We start from the raw sequence: 24,171 nt of genomic DNA, 5'->3' as shown, positions 1-24,171 counted from the left end.
AATAAAAGGGGTCTAATGGGGCTTATTTATTCAGAAATTATTTTGTTTATTAATTATCGATTTCGATTAGTTGTGAAATATTTTTTTTTTCAATTTCAATTCTGAAAAAAAGGTTTTCTTTTATCAACTATTTATTAAATTAATTTATTCCGAGATTTATTTTAATCTAAAATCACTTCAAATGATTCTTAAGTAATTTATTTCGGTAATTATGAAATTGTCTTCCTTCGTAATATATTTAAATAACTTCCTTTAATAATTATGAAATTATTATTTTATTGAATGTAAAATGATTTCTATCAGAAATCATGGTTATTTTTTCTCTCATTGATTTGTTTTTGAAGTTGTTTTTTTTTAAACCTATTCTGAATATTTTTGTTCTAAAAATACTGCAATTACTTCTTTCATTAATTCTAGAATTAGTCGTTTTCAATGTTCTGAACCATTTTCTGAAATTGATCGCTAGGCCACGACAAAAAGCTCAGCGGGCAATGTGTTGAAGACCCCCTTGTATAGGATATTCTATACATAGAGAATAAAATCCGTTTTGTTTTGTCGAATACTCAGTTCATATACTGCATTGATTGAACTACAAATTGCGAACGTTTATTTTGGTCGAAAATATTTCTATAGTTTTATTCTATGTATACATAATAACTCAAATTCGTGAATAGTTTGATAATGCATAAATGATTTAAAGATTTGGTACATTTCAATGCGATTTGCAAAAAAAAAACTCAAAAACAAAAATATTATTTTGTAACAAAAAAAAAGTTCACATTTTTTTCGATAGAGGGCATAAACAGCTAATCATAGAAGATTAAGAAAACAACAAATCACACGAAAAACACAAAAAATCCTGATGCATTTCGACACCAATGGGTGTCGTCTTCAGAGGAAAAATATTTAACCACTAATCACGATGCCCGAGTTTCCCACTTGGATTGAATACCAAATCTTAACGCTCGTCGCTCGGAAGGAGTACGTCTGTTCACTTCAAACGTCGTGGTCAGAATGAAGCTGTGAGTTTGCGTGTGACACTAATGTATCTTTATCGGACGGTTGTGGAATGTTGCCACCAAATTGGTCTATTCGAATTTTATAGAATTCCCGCTCGAAATGAATTCAAGGCGTTGCGATCGAGCGAGTAGATTTATTATCGTTCACTTGTATATTTTTGAAGGCCCCAATATATGTGCCTTCGTAGAAATTCAAGCCAACTGTGGACTTGACTTTGCGAGAAACCCTCGCTTCTTGAAATTTAAATCTTTGACCCACTTGCCAACAGTGAGCGGCGATGGTCGATTTTCCACATTCCTGATTCTTAACACAGCAACCGTATTCATTCAATCTTGCTTTTATGTGTTTTTCGTATATTTGTGCTTTATTCGTTGGTGTCTTCTTAATATTCTTGGGCAAAGTTGATCAACTTTGATCAATCAACTTCCAAATCAAAGAAGACTTTTCCTTAATCTTTCTTTAACCTGTTTTGTGTCCGAGACGTTCGTAAAACTCCAGTCAGCGATTCCTGGCTGAAGTAAACAAAAACTTCATCAATAGTGCTTTCTTCAGCCAGCGAAGGTCAACATCACAATTAAAACCTTATGTAAGCACCGGTGTTTTGAAATCGGATGATTCTCTTCGAGTCACCCTGTATAAGTATTAACTTGATATATTGCATAAGTAGGGATTTGATAAAATTACATTTGTAAGATACATTGTGAGTAGCTTAGAGATGAGTAAGACATTTCCAGTTCTGACATTTAATGCACAGTATGCATTAAAACTGTATGAATTGTGACTGTATGCTACAATGATTGTTATTGTTGAAATTGTTATAAGATCGTCATATTTTATACTTTGAGAAAAAATTTAATAATTTAATAATCAATAAAACTATTTGTTATTATAATTATTTACTACTTTCATTCCATAACCACCAGAAAGGAGTTAACAGGGATATTCAAGAAATGAGCTGTTAATCGTACATTGCTAATATAATAGGACACTGATTTGCGTATTTGCTACTGATTGTTTTTTCCGTGCGGCATTTTCTATCGACAAAAATTTAAACTTTGTTTTTCCTTTACCAAAAGAAAAGCATTCTCCGTGGGAATAATTTTCCCAAACCGCAATCAAGAACAAAATTCCTTCAATTTTTATGAGTTTTATACTATTTACGAAGAATTTATGGAATGTCCTAAAGTACATTTTGTGGGTTACCGCTGTGCACACTCTAACGGCACCATTGAGTTTTAGGACTAGGGTTTACAAAATATTTAAAATTCTTTTGACATGAAATCATATTAAAAATTCTTTAAGTAATTTCAAACAAATAATTTTAATTTTATTTCTCTAATAATTATATTTAATTCCTGTGAATTTAACATATTAAATTATTGTAAAAACAGAGAGATATATAGTTATATTTGTATTAGGAGCAGAGAAATTTGAAAAAAATGAGAAGAGTCCTTAATAATTAAGAAATTAAATGGAAATCAGTGTCAAAAATAAATTGAAAGGATATTTTAATTCCAAAAATTTCCCAGCAAAAGTAAAAAAAAAAATATATATTGTAAGAGGAAAAGCAAAAGAAATGTACCCAAGAACTGCAAAATAAATATAACTTAAAATTTCCACGGACACTGAAAAAGATTTAATAATAAATATATATATATAAATTAAAATATTATTAAAAATTTAAGAAAATTAAATTGGCAATTATTTCAAAAAAAAAACAGCAATAAAAATAAAAGAAGAAAAAAAGAAAAGAGAAACAAAATCAAAGAAAATGTAAGAAAATAAAAAGCAAAAATAGGAATCAAAAAGTAAAAATAAAAATTTTATGAGGGAAGGAAAAATAATTTTAAATAATTTTTTAAATAGGAGAGAATTTTCGAATAAATATTTAAAAAATATTTAAAAAAATTTAAAAAGTATAAAAAAAAATTTTAAAAATATAAAAAAAAATTTAAAAAATATAAAAAAAAAATTTTTAAATATAAAAAAAAATTTAAAAAATATAAAAAAAAAATTTTAAATATGAAAAAAAAATTTAAAAAATATGAAAAAAAAATTTAAAAATATAAAAAAAATTTAAAAAATTTAAAAAATATGAAAATGCTAAAAAAAAAAATATGATTATATTTCAAAATGAATCAAGAAAATTATTCAAATGCAATAAAAACATTTAGTATAAGCAAAAATCCTTTAGGCCAGGATTGCACTTTAAAAGTTTTAGAAAAGTCCTTTTATAAAACTTGAATAATGTAACCAATAAGCATATCGGTTACATTCGAGTAAATGTAACCGACGCGCTTAGGGGTCATTCAAGTATTACGTCAGGGGAGGAGGGAGTTTCGGATTTGCTGACTTTTGATGATAAAGGGGGAAGGGGGAGTTTGGATGATGCTTACGTCATCAACCACCCCTTTTTGAAGATATGAAGTATTCTAAGCTGCTGACGACATTTTGCTGACAGGTAGGGAGGGGGTCAATGTTTTGCTTACGGGGGGGGGGGGGGGGGGAGAATCAAAAATGGCTGAAAATCTGCGTGCGTAATACTTGAATGGCCCCTAATACCATGGCCCCTCCCACAAGGGCCCCACCCCCATGTATAAGCTACCGTGTGAATGATCAAGTAAGTGACTGACCGTATGAGTGAGCACGTGAGGATGCGATTGACTGCATGAGTGAGGAGTGAGTAACCGCATGAGTAGCCAAGTAAATGATTGTATGAGTTACCAAGTGTGTGATAATTAGTGATCAAGTTGGTGACAGTGTGAGTGACTGAGTAACTGAATCTAAGTGATTGAATGACCACATGAGTGACCAAGTGATTGTGTGAGTGACTGTATCAATGACCAAGTGTCTGACCGTATGATTTATCAAGTTACTGACAGTATTAGTGATCAAGTTAGTGACAGTATAAGTGATTAAGTGAGTGACCATTTTCATGAACAAGTTTGTGACCGTATGCGTGACCACATTAACTTTGTATCTCATGCGGTCACATACTCTGTCACGCTCTCTCGTACAGTCACTCACTCATAGTCAACCATCCATGCACTTGTTTACTGATATGGTCACTCAACCCCCTCAATTCATCACTCATACAATGACTCACCTCTTCACTTGGTCACTCATATAATCGCTCACCACTCACTTGATCACATATACAATCACTCACCCACTCACTTGATCACACACACGGTCGCTCACTCTATTATAGAATAATAATTATTATTACTATGACGCTAGAGTCATAGCCAATTTGCTATTGCTGGGTTTTCTGACCATTTTGATTGCATAGAACAGACTACAAGGCTCGTTTGAACTAGTTGTCAGTATACGGCAATGACACGGGCAACACACGGAAAATTGTGGTCTCGAGCGGGTTTAACCGAGTTACGGCCAACTATCGACCGAGCTACGGTCCTGGCCAGGTGAAGAAATGTATCCCGACCTTAATGGTCATGTCAGTAAGCAAGTCAAAGCGTTTTAAACAAGCAATAAATTTTTTTTTCAACATTAGATATAAATGGAACAAACAGACGAACATTCCCTGGACGTGAACATCTATAACGTCAATAATTTCTTGGGCGAACGTCACTGGAAAAGAAACAAGTGACGAAAAATTTGTCGTTATATCCGAGTCGGTTGAGTTTTCATCGTCGTTAAACGCAAGGTTCATTAACATTATTCTTCATGGGAATGAGTTCGTTCCGACAATTATTGACGTTATAACCAAGGTGTCTTTACAACCGAGTTCGTTATAGCCGAGTTTGACTACGTTAGGCGTCATGCACACAACACGTTCCTGCATGCACAGTTGCACACATTAGTTAGAAATTCCCCAGAGGAATGTTTGCGATATACATGTATACACGGTTAAGTAGTACTTAATTATCTCGAATTATAACCGATCCCTGTCTAATTACTTCATCCTGATCACCGATTCGTTGGGGGGTTCCGCGGGGGGGGGGGGGGAGTGCATGTGTGGTGTAGCAGTAGTAGGTAGGGCCTCCAAAAAATGGCTCGGGGATCCATGATGTTCTTAAGTCAGCCACCTCGTTGGGCAATTTGCCTGTTGTGGCGTTGTATTTGTATTTGTATTTGTATAAACGATGCAAGCTAAAGGCTGAAATGGTGCGCTAACCCAGTGGTACGAAAACTTTTTGGAGTGCGTCCCCCCCCCCCCCTTTTGACCAAAAAATTTATCCGATATTGACTTCAATTCAATTGATATTCATTTTTTTTTAAATATCATATTAAATATTTACTTTGTTTTTGATGCACTTAGTGTCCTTTATGGAAGGGTAGCATGGTAACATTGGGCAACATGGAAGGGTAGCATGGTAACATTGGGCAACATGGAAGGGTAGCATGGTAACATTGGGCAACATGGAAGGGTAGCATGGTAACATTGGGCAACATGGAAGGGTAGCAAGGTGTATGCTCCTTGATTTTCGTATACAGGGTGATTAAGAAAGAATCATCCGATTTCAAAATGATTCTACACTTGAAATATCGACCATTAACAACAAATTTTCCCCCGTATATTCACATATCACATTTTATTCTGTGTTTTTAATTTGTAATAGATATGCAATTTTGAGAAATCGGGTGATTCTCTCTGAAGTCAGCATGTAAAAAATACTAACTTGATATTGTCCACCGCATGCCAGAAGCACGAATGTACAAATTTCCCTTTTTTTTTTTAATCAGCTATTTGGATATCCTGTTTTTACTATCTATACTATCTAAGTCAAGGGTGGCCAACTGCTGGCCCGCGAGACACATGCGGCCCGTGAAGTGATTTTTGTGCGGCCCGCGACAAGGTAAAAGTACCGTGAAAAAATTAAATTTGTGATCACTATTTTGAACTATCAGTTCCAACAGCAGATTTCTCGATTAACAAACTGCTTACAAACTTCTTATTTCAAGTGACGAAATTAATTTAATAACCAACTAATTAATTCAATTAATAATGGAGAGAGTGGCTTATACACCGAAGTTGCAACACTGATGCGGCCCGCGACGCTACAGCTGACCATTACGTTGGCCCGCGAACAGAAAGAAGTTGGCCACCCCTTTTTATTTTGGAGAATCTCTCGCGATCCCCCCCCCCCTAGTTCATTGACGCGACCCCCGTTTTGCGCACCACTGTGCTGGCCGATTCGCTCTTACCATAGTTAACAACAATGTGTTTCAACAAATTAATTACTTTCTCGCTCATTATTGAGCAATGGCATGCTTAAAAATACATTTTGTAGGTGTTGAAACGTCTGTTGAAAATCATTCGTGTTGGAGATACCAATCTGGTAAGACGAGTTTACGTCTGGCCTCGAAGGAAGGCCTCTGTATGAGACCTAATCTAGAATTAGGTAAGAATAACAGTTTTTAGGGCTTCGGGTCGTGGGCATTGACACGGTTAGGTAGCTCTGGGAAGGGTTCCCAATGTCCTCGTTTGATGTTTTTTGTGGTTCGTTATTCTTTCTCCCCTGTTAGTTTGGCTTAGCTCTGTGGACCATAGAGGTACCGAGCATCGTGACCCCCGGCAGTTTGAGTGAGCGAATCCTTTGCGTTCGTCCTCTCTGCATTTGGAGGTCAGTTGCTCAGCCACTTACACTCAACATCGTCGTGGCAATGGTATCACTGGCTCCCGTCGTTTCGAGCCACTGTGCCAATGGTGCCGGGTTTTGAGGCGGTGGGCTAAGGGTTCGCAGAGCTGAGCAGAAACCGTTTCATTCAAGACTACTACTACAACCAAACTTAGTTGCCGCTGTGGTGGTCGAATGCGAGAACCCGGGTTCGAACTCTACCGTCACCACAGTGGTGGTCATCTGAAGTTGGTTTTCTGTAGTTCCCGTAAAATTTTCATCTTGATGGATAGGATTGACCACATGAGTTATTAATATACCGTCAATCGACTGCTTCGACAAGAGGACACTAGTACCGTTTGAACTGCCTGAGCGGAATTGGGTGCTCCGCCTCTCTGTCATGTAATCCTTGATCGATCAAACTTTTGATTGCGCCTGTGTGTGTGGTATGATTTTACACAACTTTCTATAATTTATTGTTGGTGCCCGTTGAATATTGTCTTTCACTTGATTTATTTGATTCTTCGATTTACATAATATACATTACGATGCAGTACATGTAATCTTTGGCATATCAATAAATTCTGGTTTTATCTGAGATACCTGGTTTCCCATCCTGGGAGGGGGGTGGCTGAAGTGCTTACGTTGATTTTTGCGTCAGTCTGGGTGTCTCGCGGTTTCGCCAGTTATAACGCTGAGCCAAGGAAAGTCGCTCATTAATTAAAGCCACCCATTTGCTTTGTTTACTAGTGCAATTAATGAGATAATTAAGTACAGTAAAACCTCTCTTTTGCGGTCACCGATGGGACGAAAAAAAATCCGTCCGTAAGAAATTGGTGACCGTTTATCAAGGGTTTCAATGACATAATTTTATTACACCGGGGGAAAATATTATTTGCCCGTAGAAGAGGGATGACTCCGTTAGTGCAGTGTCCGGTAAGAGGAGTTTTACCGCACATGCATCTCGTAAATATTCCTCTGGAAAATTTCTAAGGAATTTGTGCAGTCCGAACGTGTTGTGTGCATATGCGTGACTGTTAACGTACAGTCAAACTCGGTTATAACGACTTCGGCTGTAATGCCTATAATTGACGGTTCGTACTCATTCCCATAAAGAATAGCGTTGATGAACATTGCTTATAGCGTCGATAAAATGCAACCACCTCGGATACAACGATGAATAGTTCGTCACTTTTTTTTCCATGCTGATGACGTTTTCTCAAGAAATTGTCGAGATTTGAGCTGATTACATCTAGGAAATATGCTCGTCTGTTTTTATATGTATACCTAACATTGGGAAAAATTGCCCGTACATAGTAACAATCGTGAAATTTGTCAAATAGGAGTTTGTTATATCAAAAAAGGTCAGGTTTCAGAATTCGTCAAATAGGAGCTAGTTATAGCAGTTATTTCGACGATGTTCAGAAAAATTCGCTGAATCTGAGTTCATTATATGTGATTCAGATTCTGGCTCACAGTACGGTCATCTGAATAATAAAATGTTATCACGGAAATGAGACCGATTTATCCTACTTACCAATGCGAGATGGCGATTATACATAATAACCGGCAAATGTGATGAATTTAGTTCGATTCATCATGTCATGGACGGCGCTTGGGTATTATGCATAAGGGGTCATTCAAGTATTACGTCAGCATCGATGGGGGGAGGGGGTTTCCCGATTTGCTGACTTTTGATGATAAAGGGGGAAGGGGGAGTTTGGATGATGCTTACGTCATCAACCACCCTTTATGAAAATATGAAATATTCTTCATGGCATCTTAATCGGTGCGCCAAATACGAGAAAAATCTGTCGCTAGTTTGTGGGCACCTGAACTAATATTCTCCCTAATGATAAATTCCTTATAGAGCCACTTCAGCGATCTCTAAATGTTTCACGGATCCTTCAAGTGCTCTGGAAATGTTTCCGGGAGGCTTAAGTGCTCTGAAACTGTGTAACGCACCACTCAAGTGATCTGTAATTATGCCGGGGATCAGTAATAATCTGGGAATGTTCCGCGGGTAAACTTGAGTGATGTAGAACCGCTTAAATGCTCTAAAATTGTGCCACATGTCATTCAAGGGATGTCTAAATGTGCCACGGATCGTTTAAGTGTTCTGAAATTGCGTCGCGGGTTACTTAAGCGATCTTTGAATGTGCCACGGGCCTACCGACATCTCTCAGACTATGCATGCAGACACTGCCTAATTCTTTGGCAAAGTTTTCAAATTCTTTGAAGTTACACAATCAACTTTGACCCATTTCTGCAAAAAAGTTGCTAACAATAAAGAAAATTAGCATTGGAACTGAAATCATAATGAATTCCGATTGAAGGGGAAAAATGGAGTGCTAATGCAAATCACATACACAGAAATTTCATTTACAAAGTAAGCAAAAAAGCGTTCTGAAGAAAATAAATTGTAGACGATCAAGTACAAAGGGAAAATATAATGATTTTATAATTAAAAAAACTTGAAACAGTCGAAGTTATGGGGAAAAGGCGCAACGAAAACGACGATCGAGACGATCAAAATTACGGGAAAAATACGAGACAATTTTTTCAATTCGAAACGCATAAAATCACGTGGTAAATACAGGGCATTTTTATAAAAAATAAAAAATAAAAGTCCGAACGGATAAATTACGAAAAATAGTACGAGACGTTTCTATAAAAATAAACGTCTGGACGACCAAAATTACGGGAATAGTACCAGACGTCTTTATAAAAATAAGTTCGGGACGGCAAAAATTACGTGAAAAGTACGAGACATCGGTGCAAAAATAAATGCGAGACGGCCGAAATTACGGGAAAAGTACAAGACACCTTTACAGAAATAAAGTCGGGCGGACCAAAATTATATACGAGAAAAGTACGAGACCGAGACGGCTTTACAAAAATAAGTTCGGGACGGCCGAATTTTACGGGAAAAGTACGAGACATCTTTATAAAAATAAGTTCGGGACGGCCAAAATTACGGGAAAAGTACGAGACGCCTTTACAAAAATAAGTTCGGGACGGCCAAAATTACGGGAAAGGTACGAGACGCCTTTACAAAAATAAGTTCGGGACGGCCAAAATTACGGGAAAAGTACGAGACATCTTTATAAAAATAAGTTCGGGACGGCCAAAATTACGGGAAAAGTAGGAGACGCCTTTACAAAAATAACTTCGGAACGGCCAAATTTATGAGGAAAATACATCACGATATATCGTCATAAAATTAAATTCGGCGTTCAGATTCACGGGAAAACTACGGAAAATTTTATAAAAAAAAAATCGACACAGCCGAAATTACGGAACAAATCTTGGTCAATTTCATAAAAAAAAAATTCGGGGAGGATAAAATTATTGGAAATTGACGACACAGACCCATAAGAAAAGGTCGTGATCACAAAAAAAAGGAAAATACGGGTATGTCGGTAAAAGATGGATCATATGGTCAGCGTATATGACGTATCTGCCGTGGACTGAAAATATTGTGTAACCCTATAGTAAAAGACTTATACAAATTTTCACATGCGACTGTGAAGATGTAACAATTCAGTATCTGTCCTGTATTCATATGTTTTGCTTAAAGAACTATCACTTCTAGACTTATAGCTGAAGTCTCAGGCATGTATCGAAAAGAATGTACATATTTTCTACCTAAATTCTGTACATTCTAAACATCATATTTTATTCATGTCTATATTTTTGCTAAGCTCTTCGATTCTTATTTCCTGACGCCATAATCAATAAGACGAATCCATAATGCATAAGAAGCCTGTGGCGACAAGAGATTGTATCAGCTAATTATGAATATTTCATGTATTATGAATTCAAAATTCATAAGAAATGAGAATTTTTCTTACTAAATATATATACACCAAAGAAGAAGTATTTTTTTGTAAATTTTTGGAAACCTAATTCTTTTATTTTTGAGGTAAAAATTGCCCCGAGACAAACTAGGATGAATTCAATATCAGGAGAGATGAGAACAGGCTTCTTCTCGGTCGGAGCGACCGCCCTGGAATAAAACCACGTGCTGTTTATTTAAGAAACCGGGAGCGGCGCAACTTACCATCATCATCATCATCAGCAGCAGCATCGACATTTTCCCGGCCACCGCCGAATATGGCGCTTCAGTACGGACCCTCCTCTGCCGGAGTTTCAACTTAAACCGCCCTCTCTCGCTCTCTCTATCTCCTGTGTCTGCGTGTTACCCGGACAGATTTATGGATCGGGGAATGGGACAGTTAAGGTACGGGTCACCGGCGAAAACTGTTGTTGTTGTTATATTCGGGCTGCTATCGGGATCGGATCGGACGTACGTGTCCCGGCCGTAGGACGCAAAGTAGAGTGCGGGGGACGCCAGCGAGTGTTTTGACGCGGGAACCACCGAGGAAATTTTACTTTGCACGCGTCCGTTCGCAGATGATTTTCTTCACGGTGTGGGTTCCTCAACTTCTGTTCGGAGGAATTGTTTCAGGTAAATTTTAAAATAAATTCAATCAATTTATAATCATATATTAATACACTGAAATTAAATAATTTGGTACAAATTTATATCTCATCCGGAAATTATTTATTGTCCCGTGTATATGGAAAATAATTCGCAATGCCTAGGGTGCAGAACCTTTTCAGTCCACGGGCCAGAAACTTCCGTATATAGGCTGACCATATAACCCGTATTTTACGGGTCATTCCCGTAATTGTGGTCACCTCAACTTTTACATAAAATGTACCGTTTCTTCTTTTTTGTTCAATAAAGATTATTCGAATTTTCGAAATCAAGAATTGATATTATTCTTATGACCTAAAAGTTAATGCCTTTGGCAATATTTTTGACTGTATTTGACAACTTTACTTGTTTTTTACTTCTTTTTTTTTTTTGGCTGTAATCAACAACTTTAAGCGCATTTGGCAATTTTTTGACTACAATATAGCTACACTTGACTCCCCGTTTCGACAATTTTCTTGGCTGTAATTTACAATTTTACTTGCCTTCAACAATTATTTTGGCTGCAATAAAACTCTTCATCTTCCTTCGACAGATTCAATTGACACCCTCACTTGCCTTAAACCATTTTATGGCCATAATTCACATATTTGCTTGACTTTGTTTCCGGCAGCAATTAGCAACTTCACTTGCATTCGACAATGTTTTTGCGATAATTGCGATATCCCGCATGTGTATCTCGATTTACCGTATTTGTGTAAATTAAATATTGTCCGTCTTGGCTTTTATCGTGTTTTGTGAATCGATATTTTGCTACCAGAATACCTTTCGCGGACCGGATGGAAAATCTTAGCGACCGGAGGTTATCTATCCATGCAATATCGATGCAGCGAAAAACGAAACTAGACGTTATAAACCGAATAAAAAGTACTTTATAAAGAATTTTAGATTTTTTTTTTTTATTTTACTTGACGGACTTGCATACAATTGAACTCGGTTATAACGATATTCAGAGAATTATGCGCAATTTTTTCGCTAAACAAGATGTCGTAAATACCGATGTTTCATTTTTGGAGATATTAGCCTACGATAAATTATCATGCTATCATCGAATGATGGTTATTATTATTTTTTTAAATGCCAAAATATTTCTCATTTACAGGTATTCAGAATACATGTTTTTCAATGCTGAATAAATCTGTCAAATGTTCAGTAGACTGACATTGAATAATTACCGGCAATTATGCCATGAAACTGGTTATTATTGCCACAATTATTATCAATACGGAAGGTAGAAAAAAAGTTCGATAATGCTTTAGCTCAATTATAGAGAAACTTTAGAATTTGTTTTTTTTCAATTTTATAAACAGACCTACACTCAATTGAACTCGTTTATAACGATATGGACTTCGAAATTTTTTGCTTTAACGAAGCGGTCGTAAATACCGATGACGAGATATACTAGTTTCGGATAAATTACCATATGCTATAAATTAGATGATTATTATTATTATAAATAGTACCGAAAATAGTTTGTGATGCCCTTTGACATGTCTTCGGGCTATAATTAGAAAACTTCACTTGCCTTAGATAATTTTTTCGGATGTAATTGGCAACCTCATTTTGCCTTTGATAACTTTTTTACCTTATAATATGCAATCAATTTTACTTTCATTTGACGGTTTTTCTGGCTGTAATTATCAAATTTACTTACATTGCAAATTTCTTTAGGATATTCCCGTATTTTTATGATTTAAATTTGGTTAGCCTAGGCTTTTGTTGTATTGTGTGTTTTGATATTTTGCTACCGAAACACCTTTCGTGGGTCGGGTGGATCTTCTTTGCGGGCCGCATTCAGCATCTGTACTTGCCGCATTTGTCAACTTGTATTTACATTTATAATTTTTACTTGCATATATATAATTTTCACTATAAGTGGCATCTTTACTTGCATTTATAATTTTTTGATTATAAGTGGCAACTTTACTTGCCTTTCACAATTTTTTTGGCTATATTCTGAAAACTTTACTTGCTTTTGAAGTTTTTTTTTGGTTATAACTGACAATTTTACTTGCCTTTGACAATGTCTTGTATGGATCCCGATGTCCCATATTTTTGATGAAGGAAATACGATCAGCCTATATATTCATCGTGGTATGTAATGATATGTTGGAATGTACTGATACTTTCGTACTGTAACCCCTTATCGAGCCGCGTATGGCTCGAGGGTCGAAGAACATGCACCCCTGGTCTATGGTAATCGTCAGGATGGCTTCTTATTGGCATTATATCTGAGTTTTTTTATCGGTTATAACAACATTTAGACGGCATTACAACCAGTGGCGCATTTACAGGGGGCTCAGAGGGCTATATCCAAGAGCGGCGAGTTCAGAGTGGCCGCAAATTCGAGGAAGGAGGGGGCGAAAAAATTAGTAAAATGGGAGAAGGGAAAACAAAATTTGTATAACACAAAATAAATCCGCCTCTGATGAGCAGTGCATCTTAACGTATGAGCCTATCCAGGCAAAGCCCAGTGCCCTCAAGAGCAGAGGGAGACTCATTAAAATGAGATCCAGTAAAACTTTTTGAGAGTGAGCGGGGAAATTGGTACAGACAAGCATTTTTAGCCAGATAGGGCCTCAAAAAATATCACTTTGCCCAAGGGCCCTTGATGCTCTTAAGGTGGTCCTGCTGCAGAGACAGTAAGGGACTAGGTCAGTGACCAAAAGAGTGGCCTAGATAAATTTCAAGCACGTGAGTGGGCAAAAAAGAAAGATCTAGATAAACTGCAAGCACGTGAGTGGGGGGAAAAGAGTGACTTGGGACGTGAGCGAGCATGTAAGTGAACAAAAGAACGACCTACAGAGCGAGTGACCTAAAGCGCGTGGATGACCGAAACAATGACCTAGAGCAGGGAATCTCAAACTGTGCGCCTCAGAGTGGCGGCCGACAAAGGGTTTTCGAAGAGATTCTTTGTTAAACCGCTCTGGTGAACCGCGGATACGCGTTGATTAGGGTTAGAGGTGTCGCGGGTAGAAAAAGTTTGAGAACCCCCTGACCTAGAGCATGTGTAAACGTATAAATGAGCAAAAGAGTGTAATTTATAAAGCAAGAAACTATATCACTGAGTGACCAAAATAGTGACCTACAGATTGTGCAAGTGCAGAGTGGAGGAAACCAAGCGGGTTATAGTGGATGAGGGTTGAATCCGGGGAAAGAGTAATCACCAAGAACATTATACTATAATGGATTATTATTATGGATTATAATGGATTATTATTATGTACTATAATGGATTATTATTATGTACTATAATGGGTTATTATTATGGACTGTAATGGATTATTATTATGGACTATAATGGATTATTATTATGGACTATAATGGATTATTATTATGGACTATAATGGATTATTATTATGGACTATAATGGATTATATTAGTATGGGACACAGGTGGCAAAATTCGTGCAGGCCAAAATGTTTATTTTGGTCGTGCGGGGAGGGGTGACATGAATCTCAGATTCACCGGCCCCCCCTCAAAATATTTCCCACGGGGCTTTGTGGGTGGTCTTTAAAGATCAAGCATTAGTTCCCTCAATGAATGGTCTAATTTACTAATCACCGCGGTTACAGACATCAACTGTGCAGTGGTGATGCACTATGCACACACACACACACACAATGCATGTTCAATAGACCCAATCATCATCATCATCATCATCATAACAAAATCTAATTATCTCATCCGAATGAAACTAATAATTAGCCGTAAATAATTTACTCGCATTCTCGAGACGCAGCAGAAAATTAAAGCTGGTCGCATTCGTTCGCGTTAAAATTGGAAATTTAATTTGTGAAATATTAATTTTATTGGGTTATTAACTTTTGAAAGGATGATTAAAATACCTGATTTCCCCCAAGAGTTTGACATCAATATATTTTGACTGATAATTTGATGGTAATTCGAAGGAAAATTAAAACCCAGAGGATAATTGAAATTATTTTGTTTTCTTTTCAAAATAATGTTGATCATGATTTTCTTTTCTTCCCCGTTCAGTTATTGGATATAGAAGTATTTGCGTCGCTACCCTTTTTCAGTGAAATTGAATTAATTCATGCAATTATTAAAATTTTTTTGTATAATTTAAAATATTTTTTAGATTATTTATTTTAAATAATTATTTTAATGAATGTAACATGGAATGCTATGGATTTTCTTCCCGGAATTTTTTTTAACACCGGTCTTCAATTTTAATTAACGAACTGTTTTTAATGTTTTATTTCAGTAATTCTATGTCAATAAATAATTATATGATTTATGTGTTTCTCTATAAATGCTGCCATCTATATTTCGAATCGGTAATCACAGATATAGCTAATTAGTGAGAGAAACAGACGTCGCTGTCTAGATTTCTTAGGCTGTCAGGCGACTTGCAAGTCACCGTTTGATCGTTTTTGTCGCACCACGGTCATTTTCTGCACACCCTTTTGCGGCTAATTAGACCGGGACCTACAATTTATTGCCGATTCCTAACGGCAGGCTTGTTTTTTATAGTCGTCGAGGGGTTGGTGCTCTAACCCCTCGCTGCGGCACTCCCTGCGGTAGCAATTTTTTCTGAGGTTACGTCGCCGTCCCACCCCTGTGCCAGGAAAGTTTTCTGACAAGGACGAAGCTGGTATGGAACTCGCGACACCTCTATAAACATCCTTTGGTACTTTAGGCGAGTATCTTATCGACCTGGGCTACCGCGCCCGCAGATCAGCAGAAGTGGAATGTGAAGGGAAAGACAAGTTTGTGCGTGGATTGTGCAGCGTATGTATGTGTAGAGAATGAAAAAAGCCAGGAGAGAGGATTGTGTTTACGAATCTTTGCAAAATGCTCATCGAGATAAAACACATAAGAACACAGTCGAGAGAATTATAAGACATAAAGCGGGAAAAAGTAGCTGATGTTAACCTACCCAAAAGCCCCAAATATTATATATAATGTTACACAATCGAGAAACACTAATCAGAGATACTGTATTTAATGAACACAAGATGAGTTCATGCGAAAAATTGGTATATGCAAGTCCAGTCGGCACTTCAGATACTGTAGGACTGGCATCAGTCTTATAATACAGTTATAAGAGGAACGTCAGAGAAAAAATTATAATGAAGACGCAATTACACATTTCTGTATCGTAATTACAGCAACTGCAATATCTCATAAAAAAATGGTGGTATAAAAATTTTCAATACATAAAATTCAATACTGGCAATTTACTATTCTATTCACAGGCTATGCCGAAACCCAATTCTTCAGCTGGCTGTTGGCTCCAATGGGCCAAGCCCCGGCTCTAACTTTCATTCTGGTCTGGGATACTACCGTTTCCGTCTCTGACAAGAATAATCTTTGCAGAACTTATATTCGTGAAACTTTTTACTGTTATGTTCGAGTCGCTCTTATTAAGCGTTTTTAAGCTGATGCCATCTATCTTCCTCAGAACTGAATGCGAAAAACGCAATGAGTGGATATTTTCATGAGTGCAATTCGAATTTTGCGGAGAGATGTTTTTGACGTTGGGATTCTACGCAAGATGTTGCTCGTTAAACACATATTCAGATATTTGAATAATCAAGAGGTTACGATACTTCGTAACAACAGTAACGATATCTAGAAGCTGTATTCGTATGCTTTATATAAGTGATTCTTTCAACCCGTGGTGAGCGTACTTTTATTGGGTACGAGAAGAACCACTCTGCGATTATAACAAAAATAATCGATATTGACGGAAAAGAACGAGTAATTATGAAAAAGGTGGTATAAAAAATTATCGATAGTTCAATGTAAAATTACGACGCAAACTTCCTATGAATTCCTCGGTCTACACAGTTATCAAGCTTCATGCGCAGTTTTACGCCGAATACCCACCCGCAGTGCTTCAGCCCGCCGCTACCGAGCTTCAACCCGCGGAAAAATCAGTTTTTGGGGTGTGGCAATAGCACAGCGGGGCAATTTGAATTGCCGATTTCGCGTATCCACCTCCCCAAAGCCGGTTTTGCGTAGCTCAGCATCGACGAGTGTAGACCCGGCTCTAGGAGTACGCAAACCTCCTCTCATGCATATCCAGGGATAACCCTACGCATTTCCAGAAGTAACGCTCACTTCATACTCGTTTTTAGAGTACTCAAGAATTTTCAGAGGGTATATGAAGCATGAATAGAGTTGGAAACTACTGCTATACACGAAAACAAACACTGTCACAAATTTAAACCTCGTATATTTTAATATCCTCATTGATATGATTCCGTACTATCCAACCCGGAAATAACTATAAATTTATGTCATTATTCATCTTTACGTGACTTCGTGATCCTTGAAGTAGTAAATCAATTAACATGTTATAATGTGTATAACACTTTACGTGTTTATGTAGCGTACGTATTATGCGCACGCAAATAAGATGACATCACGTAGATGGCGCTCTAAGTGCAATAAGTCAACACCATCTATAGCATAAGGTCTCCGCGCGAAGACTGTGACGTCACTGAAGAAGTCATTGGATATGCTACAAAAAAGAGTAAAGATGGCACATGCGTCTACCTGCTATATCCCGCTTCAGCTCTGGGGGGGGGGGGGGGCGTAAAAGGCAGCAAATCGCTAAGCGATAGTCTTGTAGCAATTTTCGTCAACCTAAAAAGGTTCACGAATTCTTTATCCGACAGCTCAAATGCATCCGTGATATATCTATTTCGAAACGGAGCGCGTGCAGACATTTGAAAATCGTAAAAATCATTTAACAACACGTAAGTCGACGGCATCGCCATTGTTAAGCCTACTGAAATAATTGTCCTTCAGCTGAACGAGAAGTTCCCGGCTCTCGTTCACAACTGTCCCTCCCAGCGATCCGCATTTATCGTTCACGAAGAATATGGTCTCAAAAACTTCCCTTTTATCGCTCATAACGAGAAATCGCTGAGTGAACGATAGAATCGTTACCGGGGACAAGAAGATGGTCGAGGCCCCTGGGCTGTTGCCGGTTCATCGTTGTCTGCTATATCCTATGGGTATAAGTGCGATGACTTTCTTCAGTGGCGTCACGAGCTTCGCGCGGAGTTCTTCTGATATAGATGGTGTTGAACAAGTGATCGGAAAAGAGCCTGCCATAAAACAACTGCATTATTTTTATGTCATCATCCCCACTACTCACGTTTCACTTAACGTTCAATATGTAATATAGTCACGGTTTTTGTTTATTTAAGTTTGAATCAAAATAGTTTAGAACCTAACACGCATTGTGGGATATAATTTTCATTTCGGTGTTCGCCGCCTCACGATAAAAATGGTGGCCCTAATAGTATGCGTTTAAATGCCTGCCAGAGATGATCATAGCTCTTCAGCGTGGTCCAACCCCTCTGGGTAAAGGGCTTATATATCCTTCGTGGGACAGACCCTGGACTTCGTCTGGCCTTACAGATGATCATAGCTGCCATTATAATCACCTACCGTCTTTTCATTGCGGATTTTCTGCTTATCGCCACTCGCTTGATCGTCGCCACACAATATATGTATCGTAATTTTTCGTAATGAAGCCATTTGAAGGTTTTTTAGCTCTTGCGGCCAGTTTTGAGTCACGGCCTATCCAATAATTTTCATCTCTCTAATATTCTCATTTCGAGAAATTTTGATTACGTTAACTCATTAATACTATAAATTTATCAAAGGAAACTCAAAAGTTCAGTAAAAATTATTAAAATCATTTTTTGTTGTAACTTTAATGACGTTGTTGTGGCCGTGACATTGCAATGACCGATGCGATAACTGCCAAGTTTTCTTGGCGTGAATACACGTCTTTTGAATCATCTGACAATACTGGGTGCATTCGCAAAATGTTGCGTAACGAAATCACATTTAAACACTCATATCTCGGGAAGTATTCACAATATATCAGGGCTTCTGAAGTCTGTCGGTAAATCTTGTTGCAACAAATACAATGATACTGCACTGGTTTTAATACATCTTCCGGCCTGGGCACCATGCTCGCGGCCAGCATTCATCACGAAATTGTTCTACACTATGTCTCGAGAAAATCGCAACGCAGATAGAAGCCAATGGTGTATCGTCTGATAAATATTTTTAAGATATATCCAATAGTTCTGGTTTTGATGCATATTCTGGTCTGAGCACTGTACTTGTGGCCCGCATTCGTAAGGAATTTTTTTACGCTATATCTCAAGAGGTTCACCACACAAATACAAGCCAATGATGTTGTCTCATAGATATTCTTGAGACGAGTCCAGTGATATCATTTCGGCTTTGGTTCCTCTTCCGGGCTGGGCACCAGACCCACGGCCCGCTTTCGTAATGAAATTCTTTTACGCTATATGTCGGGAAGTTCGTAGCACACGGCATTGGTACAGTCTCTTAAGTATTCCAAAGACAAATAAAACAGAGAAGGTAAATAATGATACCCATTTTATTATGTCAGTACCTATATATACTGTGTAATTCAAGGCACGAACAACATGATCATGTCAAAACTTGACACTGTGTTTTTTCTTCACATTTTTTCTTCATTTTTTTTCCAATATAACGACCTACAAAGATTGTTCAATCCAAACGTCCACCACATTTTTTGCACAGATATGTACGAAAGCCGTGTTTTCATTAGACGAAATTGTGTTTCCCTTTTATATTGGCAAATTCGGCACATAGATAATTGGTTGAATGTGATAATTAATTAGTGCAATTCCATTATTATTCTCTAACCAGCTGCATTTTCACTGTCGCTGCTTACATTTCAACAAAATTAATTAAAATAATTTTTAATCCCGTCCGAACATTCTTAAGAAGCTAATTTTTCTTCGAACTTTAGGTGCAGTGACTTCTCAATACAACGCCCGTTTTCCGTGGAATAGCAAGGGTCGTTATAACGAGCGTGATCTGTATTTTTTTCGCTTTCTAATGAAAATTACAAGTGGCATATGAGATGTTGTGGCATTTCTACAATATTTTTTTTATCGATGCGCTCTCATGGATACAACTTTTTCGTCTCTAAGCCTTTTTTACTGGGAATTACGGTATAAATCAGGGTTTTCAATCTTCGTTGACTCTCGCGAATCCCTTTTTATTACATAATTTTATCGCCGTGGAGGCCTCTTTTATATATCGGACTCCCCTTTTTTTTCTCTCGAGCGGCCGCGGAGTCTCCTAGGCGTGCACACGGAGAGCACGAGGGCTCCACGGAGTATGGGTTGAGAACTACTGTACTAAATAATACATATTTTACACTGCATTACTTCGGACATTAAAACCGTCTGTCGTCATCCAAGGACTGTAAGAGACCCCGCAACAGTACAATAATCCTTATTATAATGTACCATAATACTTATAGTTCCCAGGTTTTGTTTTTTTTATATCCCAATTGACAAGCAAAAAAAATGAAATACAAATTTTCACCATCAGTCATTTATACGAGTTAAATTTACAATTTCAAATTTATCAACATTGATCGATGCTTCAGAAACATTTCAATATTCAAAACATCGCGTTTTAACTAGATTTCAACTATTTTAACAAAGCAGAAAAATAATACGGCTCGTAATTCAATTGACTTTCTCACCGGATTAATCCATTAACGTCTAAACGACATCTTCGTTGGTCAGTTGGCCTCGCGGATCACTCATTTTGCAGACAGAGCAACCGGTAAAAGTGGAATGTATGTTTCATTCGCGCTCAGAGCGGATGAATAATTCCCTGAGTTTTGAAATCGTCACGTAATGACGTTGCGATGCTCACAAGTGAAACGTTGAAATTGAAACCAACGTCTAACTCGGAATCATATTGATTTACTAGCTCATTCACAAGTGAACAAAATGAATTAATCACCGACGTCATTGAGCAGAGTGTCATTCATGTTCACCAGCTGTAATTGGCATTTTACTTAAAAATTGATGTCAATTACGATACTTTGTAATCGCCACGTACTGCCCATTTCACTGAATTATTTTCATAATTATCTTTGTATAATATATATTTATTTATTTATTGGTTTTGCTTTTGTTAAACATTTTAAACATCTAAAAGGGGTCATTCAAGTATTACGTCAGCATCGATGGGGGGGAAGGTTTCTGATTTGCTGACTTTTGATGACAAGGGGGGGAGGGGAGGTGTTTGGATGATGCTTACGTCATCAACCACCCTTCATGAAAATATGAAATATTTTTAATGGCATCTTATTCGGTGCTCCAAAAACGGGAACAAAACCTTTCGATAGTTATTGGGCACCTGAACTAACATTCCCCCTATTTGATAAGTCCCCTACAGAGTCACTTTAGCGATGTCTAAATGTTTCACGGATCCTTCAAGTGCTCTGGAAATGCATCCAGGCCGCTTAAATGCTCTGGAACGGTGCCACGCATCACTCAAGTGATTCGTAATTATGCTACAGATCACTTAAGTGATCTGGGAATGTTCCGCGGGTAACTTGAGTGATGTAAACCCCACTTGGGACCGTTTAAGTACTCTAAAATCATGCCACATGTCCCTCAAGGGATCTCAATGTGCCACGGATCGCTTAAGTGTTCTGGAACTGTGTCGCGGGTCGCTTAAGTGATCTGAAAATGTGACATGTGCTGCTCAAATGCTCTGGAATTGTACCACGGGTCAGTTAAGCGATTTGTAAATGTGCCGCTTTGTTCACTTTTACGAAATCAGGTTTGAGAGGGCAAGCCAAATCAGATAACCTTCAGGGCCACATTTGGTCTGCGGGTCAAGGGTTTACCATATATGGCTCAAAGGGAGGGTCTCAATGAATTTCTTACATTTTGAGTTCTTACCCTTCAAATAGCATTGAAATTAACAGAATTTTATTATAATAACATACAATATAAAGGTATTTTGTTTCAAAATTTTAATTTTTTTTTAAATGTTTTTTACATTAAAAATTTTTTTTTTCGTCTAGGGGAGGCGCATGAGCCCCCTATGCCCCTCCCCCGTGTACGTCTCTGATCCCAAGAATATGCGTTAGGATTCAGAGGGGCAGAGCTGATGACGAAATTTTAATGACAAGGAGTGGGGAGGGGGTTGAAAATTGCTAAAAATCTGCTGACGTAATACTTGAACGGCCCCCAGAGAGAGAAATTTCGGTATTTGCTGATGAGGTAACTTTCAATGAGTATATTTTTCATGGATCCATTTCAGTTGAATCACGTACGTTAGTTAATTTTAATTGGAGTGATTGAAAGCCAACTCGAGACACATAATTTCAATTATCTTCTGAAATTTCTAATAATTTTTTGTTTACTATATTTTTCTTTTCACTTGAATTAGCTGTAGCTTTTAGAAGCTTTGGACTTCGTTATCACCAATCCAATCGCAACGTAAAAACATGGGAATCAAATGAGAAAAAAATAAAGATCTTGATATAAAAAGTTTGAAGTTGTTATTATTATTGCAAATTTAAATGGTAACATCAAAAGATATTATTACTTACCAACTATTTCTTGTATTTAATTCATCACTTAACTTATACATTATAAAAATAATTATAAAAATATACCACACGCGCATACCTGTGACATCCTGACCGAACGGTGACCCAGTCCATATCCCAAGGAATTTCTAACTGAAAGATCACCGCCGGATTATGATACCTTTTCCCACGGGGCACCAAGATCAGCCACACAGGCAGGCAAAGAACTGGTCCCCTGCCCGCCAACACAAACCCAGTGCGACCACGAGCTCTCCCGACACCCCACCAACCAACCAGAGGATCATATGTTGCGCTAAAGAAACCAATACAGGCAGGACCCAGCTGTGGGAGCCGAATAGGTCACTTCACAGGTCCTGAGACATGGTATTGTTACATGCGAATTGGAGAACACACAAATATAGAGGAACATAACTACACATCAAAACGTTATCGAAGCATAGTTAACACTGGAAAACATTGCAATCGTGTCGCTAAAATGTTGATCAAAAACATCCCGCGGTCCTAGCGGGGGTAGCAAACCTAAAACAACATCTCAGCCACCATCCCCGCTGAGAGTAGTAACCGGGAAGTTCAACTAGGTGCATACCTGTGACAACAACACCATCAACGAGAGATCCCTCACTTAAAACAGTAATAAGCTACATTGTTCTTATTAAGGTGTCTGATAGCAGCAATGTAGCCAATTTTCTGTATTTCGAAAGAAATTCAAAATTTGACGTGCTTATGTTGTGTAACTAATTTGTTTGGACACTTGACTTCAAACATGCCGACAAATCATTCTGTGGTACCCCGATTCGCACAGTGGAGTCTAAACGGTGAAACCCAACGAGGTCCAGGGCTACAAATTGAATGGGATTGGGAAGTCTCGCGAGCAAACAGGCCCACAACGGTACAAAGATTACACTTCACTCATATTTCCACAAGTACATGGAAGATGGCAGCACTATAACGCATTTACAAATTCGTTAGAACTTTCGTAGAGGAATATAGATGAGGAGTAAGTACGATTTAGTAGTTATTGCAGTAGAGGAACAGCAGCAGCACCACCACTGGAACAAGTATTACAACAGAAACAAACTGCATAATAGGTTCACAACACATTACATATACCCATTCATTACAAATTTCATAGCTAATCAAGGACGAGGTGTATGTGTGGTTTAGAAGTAAAACCGGAGCACTTGGAGTTCTCTGTTGTCGGTCAACGTAGCATTTTCGCCATCGGCGCCCTTAGTTTCGTTCTTTCTTGACAATACAGATAATTTCATAGGTGCCAAAAAGTCGTTGAGACTGGTTTTCCTGCATCGTCTATAATGGACTGGAGGTCGGCCCAAGGGCGCTGATCGATCCTTATCTATCAATCTATAGTTTAGGTACCGGAATACAAAGATTTGACGATGTGGAACAAATGATCCGTATTTCGCACAGTTAGTCTCGAAAAGTCGGGGAAACGACAAATTCTTCTACAGCATACATACGCGTGCAATGTTCGGAAGATTTCGCATCCAAAAGCACATGCAAAATTCCAGTGTTTTCTCATATGAGTGGGCTGGTAACTGGCTCATTTCGGGAATGAATGTCTTAAAGCCCATGAATGTTTCTGAAAAATGTCTTGAACGAATGTCCTGTGAAGAAAGCTGCAAATCCAC

General features: G+C 37.8%; 1 protein-coding gene across 1 annotated transcript in view; it reads left to right on the top strand.

Moving 5' to 3' along the window:
• The first annotated feature begins 10,836 nt into the window (after positions 1-10,836).
• The window catches only part of LOC149084686 (uncharacterized), a 78,591-nt gene continuing 65,256 nt past the window's right edge, over positions 10,837-24,171 (top strand). The window contains exon 1 of the mRNA XM_089235110.1: positions 10,837-11,073. Coding sequence (XP_089091236.1) covers positions 11,019-11,073 — 55 coding nt within the window. The 5' untranslated portion in view covers positions 10,837-11,018. The remainder of the gene's footprint in view (positions 11,074-24,171) is intronic.

This window comes from Pholcus phalangioides, unplaced genomic scaffold, assembly GCF_987345545.1.
Source record: "Pholcus phalangioides strain wild (caught in Gottingen) unplaced genomic scaffold, Ppha-v1.0 ptg000008l_1, whole genome shotgun sequence".
Classification (NCBI taxonomy): domain Eukaryota; kingdom Metazoa; phylum Arthropoda; class Arachnida; order Araneae; family Pholcidae; genus Pholcus; species Pholcus phalangioides.
The sequence above is the reverse complement of the archived record's forward strand: the minus strand, read 5'-3'. Positions and strand labels throughout refer to the sequence as shown.